At 41.1% G+C, this 22,364-nt stretch overlaps 1 protein-coding gene across 5 annotated transcripts in view; it reads right to left on the minus strand.

The window, feature by feature from the left end:
* The window catches only part of LOC125894594 (dedicator of cytokinesis protein 3-like), a 307,437-nt gene that overhangs the window by 167,476 nt on the left and 117,597 nt on the right, over positions 1-22,364 (minus strand). For all 5 annotated transcript variants that reach the window (XM_049586145.1, XM_049586135.1, XM_049586126.1 and 2 more), the window contains exon 3: positions 16,036-16,076. In XM_049586145.1, coding sequence (XP_049442102.1) covers positions 16,036-16,076 — 41 coding nt within the window. The remainder of the gene's footprint in view (positions 1-16,035; positions 16,077-22,364) is intronic.

Genomic DNA, 22,364 nt, shown 5'->3' on the forward strand with positions numbered 1-22,364 from the left:
GGTTGTTGATGTTCTGAGACGCTGTGTCAACTTCAGCCTGTTACATGCATTGTGTTCATAGTTTTCATAGGAAATGTACAGTTTGCATGCAGTCTCTTTCAAAATAAAAGCACAGAACAAATTAAGTTTTTTTTTTTTCCTTCAACGACAAATGCCAGCACACACGCTCGGTTAGATTAAGGTAAAAATAACACGATTTGGCTTTGCCATCATACAGGAAGTGAACACCGGCCTCCTGGGTGAAAGTTGGATGTTGGACCCATCCAACAGCCCTCCTGGAGCCAGTGAAGAGAATTCAGGATAAGGAAATAGTTTCAAGTTTCATTTACAGCAATAAAACATTTGGTCAACCAACAATAAGCCTCCATTTTCATTCCTTTGAGGGTCATTGTGACTGATAATAATATAAAGTCTGTAATACTCTGATACTGTGAAACCACTATATTTTCTGATAATATCATATTGTGAAAATCTCACACCATTTGCAACCCTATCTGAGTGTATTCATTTAACTAACTAGCCAAGTAATGAGTGGCACATAATCTGAAGACACTGGTTTTTGTTGTTTATGATTTTGAACTTGTCCAGTAGGGCAAGTACATTTCTCTTTCACCCAGACTTGTGTAGAAACCCTCAGATATTCTTTTTGAATGGAGAGAGTAATGATAGAACATGCTCCTATGTTGTATTCCTGTGCTATGTTGTATTCCTGTGCTATGTTGTATTATGGGTTGTTTTAGCACATTAAATTTGGGCCAATATAGTACTTAAGAGAACAGAAGGACGTTTCTGAATATGAGCATCATAACAAACCATGTTAGAGCTATTTCTAGCAAGTTGTAGTTTCGTAATATTTTTTGAGTCACTCTGATGCGCCACCTGACCTGACTCTCAGGAACTATTAATCAAAAGCAAGTGTGCTAAAGTGAGTGTGGAACGTGGGAGACGAGGCAGAGTTACAGTCCTTAACTTTATTGCAGCTTCCAGTAAAGTTCAAAAATAGCCATCCACAAACACTATAATGGAGGATATGAGAAACTCGCTACCTATTTGGTTAATCTTAGTTTTTTAATTATTTGATGAAGTTGTTAATACACCATTGATCTGAACTTTGTTTTTGTAAAGGCCTGTTTATTTGGGGATTTTTGTTTTCATTTTTTTTTTAAAAAAATGTGACAGTCAAGACAATCAGTTCATAGCGTCATCCTGCAACTTTCCATATATCCTGTAAATCAACTCTAACCAACCAAGGCACCTGGACCATCAAACAGTGAATAGAATTAAACCAAAGATGGCAAGTTTATCATACCTCTATCTATATAGACTGATGGACTGCTTGCTTTGAGATGTCAACTTATTACATTTTAAGGCAAATAAACTCTAATGTACTGGTTGTTTAGTGTTGGGTCAGATTAGGGCCTCAGTCAGAACAAACATCTCTGTGCAGTTATTTGATGTCAGTGTTTTTTTACACACCGCAGTAGCATCTGTCTGCATGTCTCCCATCTCTATACATGAGATGTCAACAGACTTCTATTTCTTCATCTTCAGTTGAAGTCTGAATAGATCCTCTGTCCCTCTCTAAATTACATGCACTCAGACACACTCTTACTGGCAGCTCACAGACCCAGACAGTGTTGGAGCAGCCTAAACCATATTTGTATTGTGCCAGGTGTAATCTCCACTCACTGCTCCCTGCAGAGAGAAGCCTTTTTATACCCGCTGGTTGTTGCAGCGGTGAGGAGCTCGACATCCCAGAGTGATAAAACAGACAGACAGCAATACACACACACACGCACTATGTTTCCCTTCGATCTCGCTCTTCATCTTTTATTCCTTTCAACAGTTTGCTTTCAGACGTCCAAACTGTGATACAGGAGGATCGATAACTTTGACCCTGCTTTGTGTTCACTGCTTGTAATTGTGTTTATCAAGAGAAGGACATTTATAGTGCTGATGCTAAAAGAGCACGTTGCCTGCATCAGCTAAATGCAGAACACACACACAGACACAACAGATACACAAACTCACCCGTTATGATCCAGTGTACCAAGAGAAAGGGAACGACTAAACAACATGGAAGAAGACTGCAGCTTGAGTGTCCACAGCGTTACATATTCAACATGCTGTATTTCATCCATGCTGGGTATGAAAAGAGATCATCCACAGCCTCTCAACTCTCCTGTTACCTCAAGTCTAATCTGACACTCTTCATCAGTCATACAAGAAACATTTATTTTCCTACACTGAATATTTACTGAAAACAAAAGTACAGAAACATTGTGCAAGTTTGTTTCTTCTCTGCCTTCAGGTTCTTCATCCACCACTGTCCATGCTCTGACAGTGTGGTGCGATGAATTACCACACAGCGCTCCTAATGAACGGTCCAGCTCCATTTAAATGGAAAATTATGACATGGCGGCAGATGCTGGTAAACATCAGCCTCTGCCATCGCTGAGTGTCGTCTTATTTGCAGTGGAAAAGACAAATACCAGCTGATACATGTTTGGTCAATAAATCGGTGCATCCCTGAACTGCAGCTGTGCTACTAAAGCAAAAAAGACCCCAAAAGAATCATTAAAAGCATCTTAAAAAATGTAAAAACATGTTAGCACAGGCTTTATTTAAAATGTTTACATTATGTCAAAGAGACTGGTGTCTCTTTAATCCACAGAAGCTCTCCAGCTCAGCCACAGATGTGTCAGTCAATTATCCGTCTTAACTTCAGATTCTGAAGGATTTATTTTATAAATTATGAGTTATGGTAACAGTAGTACCTGACAGAGCAATAAAAAAGATATCATGCAGTCTTTACATTTAGGATCACACTCAGTAGTCTAAATATGTGCATCTAAATCTTGTTTATGGAGCAGCCCATAACACATACTGACCAGGAAGAGACTCAAAAAAACAAAACAAAACAAAAAAACACCAATAAAAACATACACGTACAAAATAACCACAAAAAAGGCACAAAATGACCTCAAAGGCCCAAACAACCACAAAAAGACACATAACAACCAAGAGGAGACACAAAACCACAAAAAGATGCATAACGACTACAAAGAGATGCAAAACTACAACAAAGTCTGTGTGTCTTTGTTCCTATGAAGAAGAGGTGGTGGGGCCCTTTGCAGGTCTGTGCCCAGAGCCCACTGTCTCAAAATGTGCCCGTGGAGCGGCCTTTATTTTACAACCTGTCTGCTGATGATATGAGATATGATATGAGAGCTGGGTTTTCACAGAGAGCAGCAGAGGACAGAATATGAGAGGAGTGAGCCAAACTGTGCTGATCCATGGTTAAATGGACTGATGACCGTGACTAACTCAAAGCGAGTGCAGTCCCAAAGGCCACACTTACTGTGTGTGTCTGTGTGTCTGTGTGTGTCTGTGTGTTCTTTGTTCTGACACTCTCTTCTGATTGGTCTAATCTCTGAAGGTGACTGGACAGACAGTCACTTCCTCTGAACTGAGCCAAGCACACACACATTTAGGCTGGACGTCACTGGGAGAGAAAGACTATGGTCACTTCTTAATGGGTATGAGTGTGTGTGTGTGTGTGTGTGTGTGTGTGTGTTTATTTACACCTGGCTCAGAGCAGTTGGCTGACAGGTGTGTGTTCACTTTGGCAGAGTAGATCAGAAGTCACCTCACACACAAATGTAACGCCCTTCACTGCCCTGCTGTGGTGCATCAGTGACTCCAGAGAGCCAGTTACACACAAACACACACACACACACACACACACACACACACACACACACACACACACAGAGTAATTTTACCTTTTAAAAAATAAATTATGTCTGATCTAACTACAACAAAACTGAATGTCCCTAAATGCCACCCGCCAACAGTTTCCTCCTACAACACAATGATGAAGTCATACACACACGTACACACACACACACACACACACATTGTCTTCAGGGATTCCTCACTATCTGGGCAGCCAGCCCTGCTGCTGCCTTTATTCTAAAGAGAAACTCATACATTATATTCAAAGGTCAGAGTGGAGGGAAACCAAACATCTCTGGAGACCTTTGTTTGCTCAGCTTCACCAGTTTGGAGTGGAACTGATGAGACATTTTCGTCAAGGGTTTTAACTTTAAAGCAGAGTTACTCTGCATAGCAGCAGTGTTATTGAGACATAAATTATATATCAGAAACTAGAGTTACCTCCTCATGGTTGTATGCCTCCACGCACCAGTCAAGTTTCTCTCACAGTTTACGTCCATGTCTGTGAAAACATGGATGCTTCACACACAGAAGATCTATACAGTCGGCACAGTTTCAAGGTAAGCATGTTAGCGATTAGGTTTGTGCCAAATTTGAAGAAATTCCCTCAAGGCCTTCTTGAGATACTGCGTTCATGAGAATGGGACGTATGGACATACAGACAGACACAGAAGGACCGCCCGAAAGCATAATGCCTCTGGCCTCAGCTATCACCAGCACGGAGGCTTATAAACAGCAGCTTTTTGTGCCTTTGGAGCCCAAAAAGCTGCTGGAAACACAACGCTAGAAGGTGTCACACCACCTGCTATCCCCTCCACCTACCAATGACAGTGTCAGCTCATATGCTACATCACTTTAGAAATGTTGATATAATATGTATACAACATGTAAATATGACGGATCAGTCATTTGCTGAAACTTTTTTAGGATATCTCATTCACAAGAGTGGGATGGACGGATGGATGGACGGACAACCTGAAAACATGATGGATGATTAGTGTTGCTTCTGCATCATTGGCCCCATAGAACAGGCACACTCGAGACTTCCACTGGCTGAGCTGGCTACTTCCAGTTTGGCACTCTGCTAACCTCAATGGGGATACAATTATTTAATCTTCCTGCTCTTCCAGATTTTCCAAATGTTATCTGACTGAACAAAATAAAACTTTGATAGTGGAATAAGTCATTTCGCAGGGGTTGTGACACTCAATAAAACATATCTACTGATTTGCAGATGTCTGTCTCCCAAAAGTCTTTTGGGTCCAATGGCATCACGTGTTTCGCCACTATGAAAATTGTCCTCAAAGCCCAGCCCACTTCCTGAGGCTCTGGGTGGCACATCCAAATGTTTGGGGAAAAAATACAGCAACTCACACCAAAACAATCGAGGTTGATAAACAGCACTACAGGTAAGAGAAAATGATGTGTATGTATTCAACTGTCCCTTTAACCCCTGACACTACATGTACCAACACGCTGCAACAAGAAAAGCCTTCATCAATTTATTTTCTTTACTTGGCACATCTGTACAAAGTAAAGCAATCCAATAGAATCCAACAGAACAACCCTACCATAACTCATTTTAAATTAAGTTTTGGTTGAAACTGTGACAGATGTGTTGAGCTGGTGTTTAACTGGACCAGTTCCTATAACTCTCTCACAGCTGAGTGAAAACAGCTCATTGATCAGCGCTTTAAGAAACGCTGCACTCTCTGACTGTGAGCTGGCCTCTCTGTGGCCCTGATGGTCTGGGTAATCTAAACGCTGATGGAACTCAAAGTGTGAAGTTTTCTATAGTGCTGCTGGATTAGAGATGAGTCAGAGCAGGAAGGCGTTTCCTGAGGGAGACATAGCGATTCGTTTCTACCAGCGAGCCTATTGTAGAGCGACCAGGTGATTAGGGTGGAACTAACAGGATTGAGCTGAAGCCTCGCTCCTGGGAGAGAACGGCAGCGCACATACACACTCACATTTAGACACACAGCACAGCGAGGCATGCAAACGTATGAATGCATTCTGTAGCATGCAAGTGGGCACAATTATAGGGTGGCTGTCTCCACACAACACAATCACGCACATTTACACCTGTCTCTCTTTACGCTGTACTAAACACACACACACACACACACACACACACACACTGTTCTGGTAGCACTTGGATGGTTGAAGATGAACCTGACTTAACCATGATACCTGCTGCACTGAGGACATGCCACTATAACCTGTTTACATGAACCATCTTCCTACTCTTAGACTCTTATAACCCGTGTTGGACTGGAGGGTGAACTGATGTCAATGCTGTTTAGACCGAGATAACATTAAAGGTATAATTCAGATCTTTTGAAGTGAAGTTGTATGAGTCACTTATCCGTAGTCAGTGTATTACCTACAGTAGATGTCAGTCAGCACGCTCTCAGTTTGGAGAAACAGACTGGAGTTCAGCATGGAGGTTTAGCTATGTACTGCAATTTAATTGTACAGTATATGTACACAGTGTTTTCACTGCTTCATCCTACTGTTAGACAGTTAATCCGCTTTTACGCCCACCATCTACGACTGGCTTGAGACGCGCCTTCACTACCGTTTGATTCAGCATGCCTTTGTTGACCTCGACTCGAGCAGGATTGGAACCCCGGACCTTCGGCATGGAAGACAAGTGCTCTAACCCCACTAGTACCCTCAGACAGTAATTTCTGATGAAGAACTGAAGCTGTTATATCGCTCTCTTCAAAGCCAGACTCCATTAAGAAAAACAGTGATTTAATATCCCTGAACACAGGAGCAGCTGGTCAACTGCTGCCTAAGTCAGTTACGTAGTTTGTGTTATTGTGGGACTTGGGAATTTAAAAGGGTTGGTTTGGATTCACCAAAGTCACCTGAACCCTGGAAGCAGAACACACTGACTAACGAAAAGGTTACCCTGTTGTTATGGTCTTCGGACCTTTGTGCATTGATTTTCTGTGTTTAAAGTGCTGTGCATGTCATTGTGGGGGTTATTTGGCCAGCACCTGTCAATCAATTATGTGTATAACCAATTGTCTGCTTTCCTGGAGGGAGTCCCCGGTGAACCACACCTCCAGCCTGCCCTGCCCGCCTGCAGGTCGGCTGATGTTGTCATCGTTTCCGCCCAATCACCGCTTCGCCGGCCCCTCGACCGGAGCCTTTAAAAGCTGCGAGGAGTCGACAGCAATGGCGGCTGTGATTTAACCTGAGCAGTCCGTCTCGCTGTCACTCTTGGTAGCCATTGTCCATTTGTGTCGTGGCTTCGTTATCCTGTTGTACTGTGAGTATCTGGGAAATCTGGGGCATTAGGATCTAGCTTCTTAGCTTAGCCACATACCATTTTGCTCCCACATGTTGGATTTACCTTTGTTAACTCACTAGACTTATGGGGTCCGAGTGTGTTTTGTTTTGTCAGCTAAGTCTTAGAGCAGACAGGTAGGGACATTTTCGTTTTGTTCCTCTGGGTGGCCTTCCACTAAAGTTAGTTAGCTGGGGTGCTTTTGGTGACAGGTCAGAGTTTTGTTTTAATTGGTTTATGGTTTGCCGTCGCCCGTCGCCCGCAGCCCTTCCCAGTGTTTGTTTTGCTGTATTTCTTTTTGTTACAATTCACCGCTGTGGCTCCTCTCCTCAGGTCCAGTTTGTGTTGTATAGTGTCCCAGTGTTTTTGTAACACTATTTGTGTGGCGTTTTTCTGGAAAGGTGTAGGTGAGGTCAGTGACCATCACCTGCCGAGGCAATATTCATGCAATGCCTGACATGATTGACACAGAAACCTGGCTGGCTAGCTAATGTTAGCTAGCAGGCTAAAATACAGCGGAATATGATGTTTCTGGTACATTTTACATTTGCTTATGTTCCATGCCTTTCCCTCGACTCACTGCCAGCCAGGGAGCATCTTTCATGTAGGGCAGTTTGTATTTTTCGTAGCCAGTATCATAGAATATCAGCTGGTTAAAGACGGCAACAATCACTGTTTTGTCCACACACACTATTTTGCTATTTGTTGAGGCTGTGACTTTGGCAGTCAAAGTTCACCAAAGCTGAACTTCACATGATGGAAAAATGTTTAATTCGCCCTTCTGCTAGCCTTGAATAGAAGTGGATGGGAGGCAAAAATTGAACTTTTTTCAAGTGGCTAAAATACATTTTGGTGCTGCTGCAATCCACAGTAGTATGTTCCTAGGCTTCTGTCTTACTCCTGCAGCTTCCCCAAACTGGGGGCATGCTGACTGTCATCTACTGTAGGTAATACACTGAATACACATCCCGTACAACCCCACTTCAGAAAATCAGGACTATCTCTTCAACACAGATCCTTGGAAAATTTACAGTGGAAATAGTTTTCAGTAAACTTATCATAATGTTGATTGCACTATGTAATTGTATGGAATAATACCACCATCAGTGTTTAGACTGGCTCCCTATACAGCAGGCCTTGCTTTTACTATGCAGTTCTGTCTGCCACCAGGTAGAATCTCCCAGGAAAGTTATCGTTGATTTACGGCACAAAGACGTTTGTTCCCCTGGTAGCCTTGGTGACTATCCCCAGTTACCAGAGAGTATCAGTCTAAGTTATTTGCAGTTACTTTACCCACTAGTTGAAATGACGAATGGTGGAACAACCACAGTAACTGTGGGAAACAAAATGCAGTATGTCCTGTGTTGTTGGTAGCTGCCCAGCTCTGAGGAAACACAAAGCAATCCAGTTGTCTTGAAGACAGTGGCACCAACAATAATACTACTTGGAAACGTTGTGGTTGGGAAAGGTACAAGTCTCCACAGGTCAGTGAGTATTTCACAGTTAAGTTTACAATATATGATTCAGATTTGTTACAGATTAAGCAACATATTTCTCAAACCAGACACTGCAAAGCTCTTTAACAGCACTGCTCTGTGGGTTTCTACCTTTAAGATTATTGCCTCCCGCTGCGCCGATACGCCACGTCTGAAAAAAACAGCGTAGAATGACAAGACTTTGATCCACCTAAAGTTCAGTAATAATGTGAAGAGAGATTTCAAAGATCATGGTGTTGAATCGTGACATATCGGTGTGATTCTGTCAGTGGCTGTCCTGACAAAATGGAGACAGATTTGCTGCATAGACGCAGGTGGGGTGAAGTCTTGGTACCAGTGTAGCTGAGCTCTCTTTGTTAAACAGTGCTCTCTACCGCAGAGCTCCCAAGATCCCTGATATTTGATTTGCATGAAGAAACCTGAGCTTCAACTTCTTCTTTTTTATTATCCCTGCTGTGCTGCATCCCATTGCCCTTGCTGTAACCTACAGAAATGAATGGCAGTGCGCTGCCCACGGCCAAGCTGTTATGCTCGTCCACTATAAGTCAAGGTTTTCTCTGGAGGTACAGCCTTGAAGCTCTCGACAAGATCTGATTTACACTTTTTTTTCCACAGAGTCAACATTAACTGTGTATGACATCTTTCTCTTATTTAATGTGTAAAAACATACATGCTGCCTGAGAATTGTCTTACACATTATGCAATTTGGTACCATCTTTAAAATATTGTGGCGTTATAGTTATTGTCATTGACACATAGACAAGTTGCAGCAATACGTCAACACTGTCGCCATATCAGAGAAGGCAAGACTTGTCTGTAAACAAATTCAGTTTCTGGATAAAAATCACTATTGCATTTATATTAATCCACCTATTTCAATAGGTCATGTTCATGGTCTACATGCAGTATAAGAGGAGGAGATATACGCACATCACTAGTAGGTGCAAAGCTATCAACAAGCGTCAAAGAAAATGAAAAAAGCCTGCACACTACTCCAAGTCAACATTTCGATCCCTTCTGGATCTTCGTCAGGTCAAACAGAAGGGATCGAAACGTTGTCCTAATAAACCACAGTTGTGACTTGGAGTAGTGTGCAGGCTTTTTTCATTTTCTTTGACTACATGTAGTATAAAACATGTTAAAAAAAAGAAAAAAAAGTTTTGTCTTCTGTAGGGATGATAATGATTGATCAACAATCAGTTATTAAGTCATTAGGAAATTGTATCAATCAAATACAGATCTGTTTCTGAAATATAAACAATTACATTCTCTTACATGCTAGCCACTGAAAACATGTTTCAGTGGCTAGCATTAGCAAACAAGGACACAATACAGCTATTTAATGACAAGGTGGACATCTTGGGTTCTGGAGAAGAGCGTGGAGGTGACAATGGAAAAATGAAGCAGGCAAAGTGAAGCATTATTTAGTTACACATTTACTGTATTTCATATGTCATATGTTTGGTATTGTTTGGTATATGCAAAGTTTAAAAAAAAAAAAGAATAATAAATCATGATTAATTGATGAATTGATTGTTAATGTTACCAATGATCGATTAAGGAAAGTGCTTAAAATTTCCGCTTACGCTTGTCTCCAGTACATTAGATTTTAGGCTATAATCGCTGCTGGACACCTGATGGAGGAGTCTGTGTTAGGCTTACATAAACTGAATTACTTATGAGGTTGAAAATAATTCATCGCCAAAAGGAATTGTAAAAACTCTTGTTAGGCTAGATTTAACTTTATGCAAATGAGGAGCGGATTCCCCATCTCTTGAAATGCAACGTAGCGCCACCATAATGCTTTACATGGCTGCCGTAATAGATGATGAATAGGAAGCAAGGAAATGACGGATCCTGTGGACACGTACCATCAGTGTCATTGTCAGTGCTCCTTAGCGGCAAGAGCTGCCCTTCAGTATCTTGAGCAGCAAGTGATCCTGCTGTGGGTGTAATGTTACTTGTTTTACGGGTGTCCAAGTCAGCGTCTAGCCCAGGTAGTGCTGCCGGGATTTGCTCTTCTTCACAACTGGCATTCTGCAGTACGGAGATCTGCTTGTAAGCTTCTTGGCTAACACCAGTTTCTCGAGGCACTGTGCTAACATTAGCGCTAACTGCTACAGACTTGTGAGGTAGCTGAATCACCTGACCCACACCTCGGGCCTCATCACTTCAATATGGTCACTTAGAATATTTTAAAAAAAAAATCCTGAATTTTTTATTCTTTTTTTTTTTAAAAGTGATTTCTGGTCTTGTGTTTCTTTTGTTTCTGGACCTTTCACTTCTGAGCACTGCTCCCATGTCTCCGAAAATCCACCATGGTTCCGACACAGGTTCCATGACAAACATGAAATGTCACTTCCTATGAGTGTTTTTGGTTTGTTGTACATGTTTGGGGATCGTTAACATTGATAATCAACTCAAACCCAAATCAGTGGTCTTTATTTTATTACATCACCTCTCACCTTTTCTGTCTGCCTGTTTCTTAGATGGAATACAAAACCCAAGCCGATGATCTCTCTCATGTTAATACCTCTCCTATCTACAGCACAGAACACCCAGCAGGGAACCACAGCAGCTAGAGGAGACACTGCTGTCTAGATATAGTAAAGCTAGAGAGTAAAGCCTCTTAGGGACCCACAGAGCAGGATGGAGCAGAGTCAAATAAAACAGAAGGCTGGTGCAAAGAGGACAATGGGACAGAGTGGGACAAAACACAAAAGATGTTCTTTTTTAAAAGACTAAAAACCCAGAAGCCTGTTAGCTTGTGATCCAGACATGGTGTTTAAAAAGGAGATGGATATAAGGCTGTTAGTGTGAGTCATATCCAGCACAGGGTCAGGAGAGCTGCTCCAATGAAGTCTGTTTAAAGGTGTTGATTACCTAATCACACTGCACTGCATGAATCAGGCATAATACTTCCACTGTAGCACTCAGGTCACACCTGTACTTGGATAAGTTAACTTTTGGGTTTGTCTTTGCTTCCAAAAAGTACACATTTTCAGTGGAAATGGTGGGGCAAGGTGCTTAAAGAGGAGATGAAAAATTGAGCAATATGACTTTGGTTCGTTTGATTTTTGCCTTAGGCGAGATATGACACTGCAGTAAAATGTGATTTCCCTGTGCTTTGCTAGTATTTTACATGTTCTCCAGCAGGGAGCAGCCATGTTTCAATAAGCTAGTTGGTGATATCGAAAGAACTGTTCATCTCTGTTGTCTGCTTGGGCTTTTACCACTGTGCGACAGTGTAGTCAACCCTCTGTTAATGCAGCATCACATTAGCTACCTAACTAATGTTAGTGTCAAGATATTGTTGTCATAGAAACATACCTATGCAGAGCACGTCATTTAAAAAAGCGCTGCAAGTGCTTTTTTTACGGTAACACTGGTACGAAGTGCTCCCCAGCACCCTCCAACCGCTTTTCTGCCCGAGAAAAAGCTATGTGGATACAAGCCTTGAAACAGGTTTTGTCCTTTGATGGCTGTTTTGTGCTTTAACAAAAAAAAAAAAATTAAATCCAGTGTATGAGATGTTGGAGCCATGTGAGGAGCCATTTCGAAGGCAGTGAGGACTAAATAGAGAAAAACTTTTGGTTTCGTAATCTAAAGTGAAGCTTAACCATCAACCAGCCTAACTTAACAAGTTTATTCTGAGCAAGCAGGTAACCAAACTGGTGCCACAAGCTATTTAACTCACACGGGGACATGGGACAAGTTCAAGTGATGCTCAGCCCCAACAGTTCTTCCGATGTGAAGTCATGCTGATTGTTTAATTTATCAATGCTTCCTGATGCAGAACCTGGGTGGTAATGATGTTGACCATGATATAAGGTGGCTTGTGGACATGACTGCAAAGTAAGGCTACCATTAGCTATGTTTGCTGTCTGAGAGCTACAGGGAGACAGTGGTGGAACACATTTTTGGTGTAGGGAAGTGTTTAGTGTGGTTTGTCAGCTGGAACAGTTTGACATTAAATGTAACGTCAGTCAAGTTCAGGCAGCTCTTCACTTTCGCTGCTGTCATCTGACCCCAGGGTAACAGGTCTTATTACTAAATTTGGTCTTACTGACTCAAAAAGCATTGGCAAATGGTTTTTAACTTTGTCCATGGTTCTTTGTATCTCATGAAAACTCTCAAATTCCACTGTATCAACACTTAACTAGTCTGACATACAGTGCTGTACTCAGAGCTCCTTGTAAACAACCACCCTCAACACGTCACCAACAGCTTGATGCGCCCTGCTGACGGCAAGTTTTCTAGCAAATCAAGGTGGATATCAAGACTGACTGCAGTGTCACATGTTGCCTGAGGTAAAAATCAAATGAACCACAGTCACATTGTTCAGTGTTTCATCTGCACTTTAAATATGGCATTAAAGCCGAATACTTTCAGTCTTTTCTGGAAGACATACAACAGTGTTGCACTCAGTTGCACACAAGAAAAGTGACAAGACCAAATCCTGCCAAGTTTCACACCTCCACACATCTGGCTATTGCTACATGAAGTGGGTGTGAATGTCGGATTGTCAGAGAGTTACAAGAACTGCTGGACACAGGGAGGAGGGGGTTGAGACAGGCTGATGGAATAAACTGGTGTCTTAAAGTCACTCTGTAGCATATCAAGTTGACATGGCCCTAAAGGCATGTCTGCTTTCCAGAGTCCAGTCACAACAAACTCTTTTCTGTAGCTGATGTTGGGTCAAAACCACATACCTATGTGTTTTTAATCTCTAAAATGGGACATCGTTATGCATTGAGGGTTTCATAACCACTGTGTCAAAAAACCTCCTCAAAACCCTCTTGTTTGCTTTCAAGACAATACTTGTCAGGGATTTAGAGATCGGTATTATTTCCTTCATTCTTGAAAGACTTCTTTCAAGGTATACTGGTTTCATCTGACATCAGTGGGGTTTCATCAACTGGAGCTACGGGGCATATTTGCAACAAACAAGATTGCTTCTTTGTAGTTACCATCATGTCACAGAGTTATTACTGTGATGTACAGAGCATCTCAACAAGATACAAAGCGCTGCAAGCTGTTGTGTATTAAAAGATCAGACCACGTGCTGCAGCGCTGGGTTCCATCAAACAACAGACCACGTGCTGCAGCGCTGGGTTCCATCAAACAACAGACCATGTTACGTTTGTTACTGAGAACATCTGCTTTGAATCAGACGCCACTGATTCACTCCTGCTGTCAACATTACCATGAGCTAAAACACACTTATAATCAGCAGGATCTGAACGACAGGCTCTGTTCGACCTCACTAAACATCACACGAAGTGGTGCACAGTTTTATGTCACATCTCACTGAAGTTACTCATCAAGTCACACTGACGACCAGGACATGTGCATTTATACTTCATTAATACAGTGAGTACAGTCACAAGGTGTTATGGGAGACTGTTCTCATTCAAAAAACAAAACTATAGGTCCATTCTACAAGCAACTTATTATGACCCATATTTACATTTATTACGAGGTGGTGACCTCTAGTGGCCACATTAATTTTGACGAAAGCAATGGAAGAAGTCAGGTGACATAGTATAAAGAGCGAGAAAGTCTGCCTAGGGTGAAGATTATGGAGTTTTTGTCCCGATTTTTGATCAAGAGTGTAGTGTTTTTCCCTCCTTCCTTTTTTCAATTGCAGCTCAAAGTTCTCTTTCTCATGTTTTTTTTCTCCTCTTGCATTAAGCCACCACTACTATTACGTGTCAGATTAAACTAGTCAGGCTCGGACATACTTTCCACATTGAATGTCAGCAGACACATATGGTGTTATCAGTTCAATATGAAAGAAGTAATAGCACAATTGAAATAATAAACTCCTAAAGATCCCTGCGGTCCATGTTTACCAGCCAATCGACTAGTTAGAGTCTCACTGCTGTTACTTGTTGCTGAGTCATGACGGTGAAGTTGTTTTGTCCTCCGGCACACTGATAGGATGTCGATGTGTTGTACGGCTACAATTTCACTGAATGTAGCTAGATATTATAGTTAAAAAAAAATACAAGCTCTGCCATGTTTATTAACTGTCCTTTTATGTCAGAAGTACCTCTGCTGAAGCTCTGAAGGGCAGAAGGGGATTAACCTGGTTAAAGAGTAACTGTCAATATGGGTAGCTCAAAGATGTGAAGCAAACAAGCCAAGTTAGCCCACCAAGCTAATGTATGCTAACTAAGCTAACAAGGGATTGGAAAAGTGCATCGCTAGATATCACACACAAGTCAGAGACCGTATCGTAATAAGTTGCTGTGAGCTGTGAATTCATAACTTTGAAGTAGAAGGCAGAAGACAACAATATCTGGGATCCTGACAGGGCAAAGTCTGCCTTACTCTGAGCAGCTGCCTACGCTTCAGTCAAGGGGCTTTCACACTGTCGGGGGGTAACTCGCTGCTTCCAGTCATTTCAAAGCGGGGAAGGTGGGGAAGCTATTTCGAACAGGGCGATAGGGCCACAGAGTTCACCTTGTTGAACTTGTGGCAGTTGCCGCTTGGTTTTGGCCCATTAAAAAGTGGGCATCGTAGAAGCAGAAAGAAGACAAGATGAAGGAGCTGATAATGTTGGAATCAGAAAACTGGGAATTACAGCGCTAGCAACTTATAGAGACAACCAGAAGAAAAACTGGGCCTGGCATAATATTTCCACCAATCTTCAGATGATGGTGAATTGTCCAAATATGTAGATATCTTTGGTCATTTTAGTGATTTAGTATGTATTGCTACAGTATGCAGATACAAGCTAGCTTGAACTTTTGTCAGTTTTTACCGAAGCACCTGCCTGTCATGTACAGGCAGCAGCTGCTTTTAATGAGGGGGATGCACAGGTAGACGGTTGTCAGGGCGCTTACCATGTGGCGGTGTGAAAGCACCTTCAGACTTACCCGGGGTCTGGGTCAGCAGCTACCTGCAAGCAGTGTCAAAGCACTCACTCTGCAGCTACATCTCAGGACTAAAACATCCCCTTGACTTGAAGCATCTCAGTAGACTGAGGAGCTACTGACCCGATGACTTGAATATCCGACTTTCAAGGGGACAGCCCTGCTCTGTTGTCAACCATCAGCAGCTAACAATCATGTACGTCAATGATTGAGTTAATTTTACAGTCTAAGTTTTTACCGTGGTAAAGTCATGAATCTTTTCTAAAACAATGTCTAACATTGTCAGCCAATGTGTGAGGTTTTAAGTCTGCCAGAAAATCGGATCAAAGGTAGAGAGAAGTCGAAACAGGTTAGACAGAGAGTAGAGACGATAGAGAGAAAAAGTCTGCAATTTTATTTGCATAAGGTCTCCTTGACATTACACATGCAGTTAGAGATGTTGGCTACATAAATAACCCATGTCTCAACATCACCACTCTAGAGAATGACGGGGAGGAAGGGAATTTGAGGTGTGGAAAGAAAAAGAGGGAATGGAGAAATTGAGAGTAAAACTTTAAGAGGAAGAAAGTGTTATTCGTCAGTCAGCCTGAGAGGAGCTGAAGCTGTCAGTCTCTCTTACCTTGACATTTGGCTTCCTCGTTGAGAATCCTCTGTACCATCCTGAAAGAAAACAGAAACATGAGTGACTAAGACAGCAAACACAGAGATTCAGTGAAGGGTTATGACTCAGCACTTTAGCTGAGTATGCAAGGAGACATTTTAACAACAAGATCTTTGTTCATAAGTAAAATAAAAAAAAACTGCATCTGAACAAGACCATACATAGATATAGAGACGCAGATGCCTCATTGGCTGCTGGAATATACGTCAGTGTTGCCGTCACATTGGGGAAGGCGAGACTTGTCTGCAAACAAATGCAAGTGAGCGGGGGAGCTGAAGTTTTTCTGGATAAAACACACTATGACATTCTCCTTTCCTAACTGATTTCAATGAGCTGTTTTTGTAATCAAGGGTTTATGATCTACATGAGGTTGAAAAAAGGTTTTGTCTCCAGTTAATTAGAATCTTGCTGGTTATAATTACTGCTGGACACTCAATACAGGAGGACTGAAATACTCACATGGTGGAAAATAATACATTGGAATTATAAGAAATCACTTGTTAAGTATAGATTTGGCTCTTTTTTGACTTTTGTAAGCCAACATAGAAGTTAACGTTGTCCTGGTTCCCTCATCAAAAAGCCTATGATCGTTGCCAAAGCTCTATGGAAAACAAAGTTTATGATACTTTCACATTTTGTTCAACAAGATAATTTTCACAAATTAGCGTAAAGGCAATTGCCAGAAGTAAAAAGTTAACATTAGGCTACAAACTAATTATACCATGGTCATCTTTGATGAGGCTGTAAAGATGCGTTTGGTGTGATGACGTTCTGTGGTCTCATTTAATTCATGAGTGGGGAATTTACTGATGTGTTTTATGTCATAGAACGAAACATGAAAGGCTCATTAGCTTGTATAAACCCCAGACCATAGCAAAAATGCTAACTCATTTCCAGGTTTTAGCACTCAGTCCTGCACCACTCTATACTTGTCGAGACATCCCTATATAATATAATTTAATGTGAAAGTAGACAGCTTTTCGACTGGCTAATACGCTACCTAGCTAACACTGTCTGTTTGTCTTCAACATCTTTGCATCAATCACAAGAAAACATGCTCTTTGTTTACATTGCATAATGTGCATTTAGATTGGTTCCTGTCTGCCTGAGAAAGTGAAGGCTCGCTGACGATAGTGCACTAGCTAACACTGGCAGCCAGAAACAAAAATCTGAGATCTTTGAAGGAGTTCATGAAAAGTAGACAACATTAGCTAGCTGGCGGTATTTAAAAAAGTTGTCTACTTCCACATTAAATTACATTGTAAGTGACATCTCCACCAGTATTAACCAAGAAAAATAAGCTAAATCTATGTTCAACAAACAGGCTGGTATAATTAGTTGTGACGATCATTTCCAATCTTAATTTAGTTCATGTAAGACTAACACACACTTCTCTTCGAAGCTTCCAGCAGCAATAATAGGCTAAATATCAAGATTCTACTTAACTGGAGGCAAAACTTGTTTTTTACTTCACATAGATCACAAGTCCACGAATCTAAAAAAGGACTCAAGGAAATTATTTGAGCAGTATACACGTCATAGTGCTTTTTTATTCAAAAGAAAATGCAAAAAACCCTGAAATTCATGATTTGGGGCTGAAACATACAAAACACTGGTGTGGTGCCACAGGTCAACAAGGTTAGTCTGAGTCTAAACATTTTCTTAAAATTTAAGAAGAAAAAAGAATAATACAATTTGTATCAGAGGTCTATTGGACTGATCTTTTCAGAACAATAACCTAACATCTTTATTTCTGCAACACACAAATGTTTCCCCAAAAACAATACACTACTCTGTCAACTCCTTTGATCTAAATCACAGTTAACTTGAAGTACAAGCCTGAAATAACCTATAATCTACATGTCTTGGTGGAAAAGGATAATATTTAAAGTTTTAAGAATACAGAAAAGTAAAATGACTTAATTTCATCTGAAGTTGCAATGTGTCCTCAAGAGGAAGATAGCTTGCAATCAAGCAATCAATATTATTTAGTCATGGACATTTAGTCAGTAAGAGTGAAGTGAAAGACTCAGTTGAGTGTGTGTGAATGTCTGGCTGCGACTTGTTCATAGCCTGAGGTGTGTGTAGCCACACTTTGTGTGCAAGCTTATAAATGTGCAGGATGAAGTCAGAAACAGACAGTGACAGAAAACAATGCCCCGAGATGAAGACACTTTCAGTCTGCTACTCTTTGCCCTGTGTGAATGAGTGTGTGTGTGTGTGTGTGTGTGCTTATACTGGCTACACAGTAAGAGTGAGGACATTTTTAAAGTGTGTGTATGGAAATCACACTGGACCAGCCGTGTCTGGGCCTATATTCAAGGGTTGACGTAAGGACGTGTGTGCGTGCGTGCGCGAGTTACGTCGCATTTTTGTCTTTGTGATCTCTAAGATTGAGGACATCTTTAGCGCAATAAAACACAAAAAATATTTAGAAACAAAGTCAGACAGCCCGTGTCTCTGACTGGGTAGTATCAAAAACAAGTCACATCTGTGCTTGTTAGTCACTTTACATCAACTACGTAGTTGCATGACATTTAGACCAGTGCCAACGTCCTCAAAGGACTGGGGGTTAAGATTTTGTTTTAGGGTTAACGTGAAAATTTAAGATACAATATGTAACATTTTTGCATTAAAATGGCTAAAAACAACTAGACCTATGTATTTTGTTAAGTTGTGTACTTACATTATCCCAAATGTTTCAAACAATGTTCAAACCCAGAGAGGTCTGTAATCTTATTCAAGGTAACTGTGTTTCATTTGGTCACCTGCCATTGACCCTTTACCCCCTCTTGTTGCTCTAACTTCCAGGGAAACACCAGCTGATACTCCAGAGAGTAAGGAAGAAATCAGACAATATCACAGAATGATATTTCATTACTGACCAACATTTGTAACATTAGCCAAACGGCAACCTCCGAGGAATGAAGCCAATGTCAAAGTGCCAAAAAACAAAGTTCCAATGGCTACTTGAGACTGACTCTGAAACAGAGTCAACCCCTATAGAGCCATATGGTAAAATGCACAACTTTACAGCAGAAATAAACATGTTTATAGACTGGTATAAAAAAAATGTTTTCATCCCTATAGCTAATTTTCCCATTCATGACAACTGTACAGGAGTGCACTGTTATACAACTCACTTGTTTACACTTTATTAAGGCTTAAAGTTACGCATAAGTCCAAATAATGCTGAATTCAAGGCTTTGAAATGGTAGTCAACAAACCAATGGGTGATGTCACAGTATCAACCAATTTTTCAAAGAGTTTATGAGTCTTAAGCATCAAAACCAGTCAGTGACACAAAGGGAGTCAGATCAAGGTCTAGGTTCACAGTGCTACCCTTAACCCAGTGTGGCTTGTAGTACACTGTGTGTGCGTGTGTGTGTGTGTGTGTGTGTGTGTGTGTGTGTGTGTGTGTGTGTGATGATCCCCTTCCTCCTGTGAGTCACAGAGAGCACAACAGTTCTTTCCACATGGACGGACATTCATCAGATGCCTCTGTGGAGAAGGAAGCTGTCATGAAAATTGACTCAACTTGAAGTAAAACCTTGACAGCTGAAAATGACTTGAATGCAGGGACTAAATATGTACAGTGGAGCTCCGAGACATCCTCTCAGACTGTGGGGACATCATTTGTCTCCATTCAAGTGGAAATAAAAATGATTGTGTCTCTGGCTCTTGGAAATATAAGGCTTGGGTGACCACTGTCTGTCAGTGAAGCAAAGAGACATTTATTTATATCCAAATGATGCATATCATTACTTTGACCTTCACAGACTCCCACAGTGTACACTGCTAGAAAACCAATTTCTCATACTTTTAGCAGAGGTGACAATATTCTGACATTTCTTCATGAATTAAATATGATCGACCACAAGATGGCCCCTGGACCTGATGGTCTGGGCCCTGAAAGGCTGCTGCTGTGTTCATAGTGAAGCCTGTTACCCACCTTTTTAATATTTCTATTGTTCTTAACCAGGTTCCAGTTCTGTGGAAGCGAGCTTATGTTACACCCCTATTTAAAACTGGCAGCCGATCTGATATGAACAATTACTGGCCATTTTCAAATATATGTGTCCTCTCAAAAATCTTGGAATCATTAGTCGCCACCCAACTGACATCATACATGGACTCTCCCAGTATTTTAAATTACATGCACTCAGGCTTCGGATAAGGGCGTAGTATTGTAACCGCCTCTTTAAAAGTCACTGATGACACTGACTGGGCAATGAACAGCAAACTTATGTGTGTCTCTTTTTAGAGACTATACAAAGGCTTTCCATACTGTGGACCACCCACTACTCATTAACACCTTGCTGAGTGCTGGCATTGGATGCAAAGCGGCAAAATGGTTAGCAAAATACCTATCTGAATAATCATCATCTGATTGTTAAACATGGCAACGTCATGTCCGATCCAGTCATTGTGGAGAGGGGTGTTCCACAAGGATCTGTTTTGGGACCCTTGCTTTTTTTTTTTTCTTTTTTTTTTTAAAAAAAGAGTAATATTTGTGATAAGTTCAAATTCTGCAAGTATCATTTGTATGCAGATGACGCAGTGGTGTACTCCTGTACCCCCACTGCAGATATAACCTTTTCAAATCTGCAGACTCATTTTAATACCCTGCAGTATGTCCTTACAGACCTGAAAGTGCTCTTAAACTTTCTCCCCTGGGCAAACAGACATTCCAGTCCTCTTCATCAATACTCTTTATGGTATCTCCATTCAGTCTGTTGATAATTATACATATTTGGGAATTCAGTTGAATAAAAGGGTCAGTTTACACATCATATTGACTTTCTCACAAAGTAATTAAATTCACACTGGGCTTTCTGTACATGCTAAAGTCCTGATTTTTGGTGGCATTGAGGAAACGCTTAATGCTGGAGTACTTCTGACTCAGATTGATTTTGGTGATACTATTCACAGGTTCGTCTCACCGTCCACCTTGTCCAAACTTGACCCTCTGTATCACTCAGTCCTGAGGTATATCACTAAATCTAACTTCACATCATTGTATCTTGCATGGTAGGATAGTAATCTCTCACTTTGCGTAGATTACGACACTGTTTCAGGTTTCCAACTCACCTAAGGTGCAAGATTTTATCTTTGCAAAGCAGTCATAATCTTAGGTCACACAAATGGCTTCAGTTTAAAGTGCCTTGTACCAGCACAGAGGCTGCTGGCAAAACAAGTCTGTTCTACTATCGTTCCTGCTCCTGGAATAATCTGCAGGCTGAGCTCAAACTTTAAACCCTTATCTTTCAAAATTATTTTAAACTTAGTATTGAGGGAGTGGTCACATGTAGCTGCAGCTGCTTTAATTAACTAATAAATTCTAGACTAAATATTATTGCTGTGTTAATGCACTGTATTATGTATTGCATTTTGGCATACCCATTTATCTTAGCTAAGTCTTGCAAAAGAGGTTTTAATCTCAATATAACTTCCTGGTTAAATAAAGGTTATGTATATTATATGAACCACCACAATGTTGATCCTGAGCTCCATAACATGCACGATTTAAGGCACTTCTGTAAAGAGCACATTTACTGTATGGCAACTATCATGAACCACAGCTGTCCCTGATAATCAAACATCAAACATTTTGAGAAATGTTTCAGTGACACGAACACTGACACTGCATCAGCCTCATATTACCTCTCATCTTATCTTCCCGCAAAATCGTGAGATCCATTTCTCAGTAGTTCCCCATAATCTGATATGAATATGGAGATGAAGGTTTAATTGGACGGTTAATTAATAACCAATCAAGATTCATTTATCACCCTCGTTAAGATGGCTGTGTTTACTCCCCAGCCTCTCATCTATATGGAAATCAGACTGGGGCTGGACCAGCAGTGTCTAGGCCTATTTGTAAGGGTTGAAATGAGGACGGGTGTGTGTGTGTGTGTGTGTGTTGCTGGAGCTGAGTGAGTTTCCTGCATCTGTAAGAGACTCCAAAGGCACAGGGGGACTGAAAGACAGGGAAAATAGATTAATTTGAATGTGTGTGTGTGTGTGTGTGTGTATATGATTATTCCTATTTGTGAGAGCAGGGAGGACAGAGCAGGTGTTTGTGTGTTTCACCCATGAGCTCGCAGGTGCCTAATTTTTCTGTTGTCATACAGCCTTTCTCAAAAAAGAATAATCATCTTGCCTCCGGTGTCCAAACGCCTCACAAAGTGGTTATTAGAATAATCATTTGGCACTGTTATCAAATTCAAAATGATAATCTCTGTAAATCAGGAAAGCAGAACTCAAGGAGCCACTTCTGCAGCGTT

The sequence above is a fragment of the Epinephelus fuscoguttatus genome, linkage group LG1 (assembly GCF_011397635.1).
Source record: "Epinephelus fuscoguttatus linkage group LG1, E.fuscoguttatus.final_Chr_v1".
Lineage (NCBI taxonomy): Eukaryota > Metazoa > Chordata > Actinopteri > Perciformes > Serranidae > Epinephelus > Epinephelus fuscoguttatus.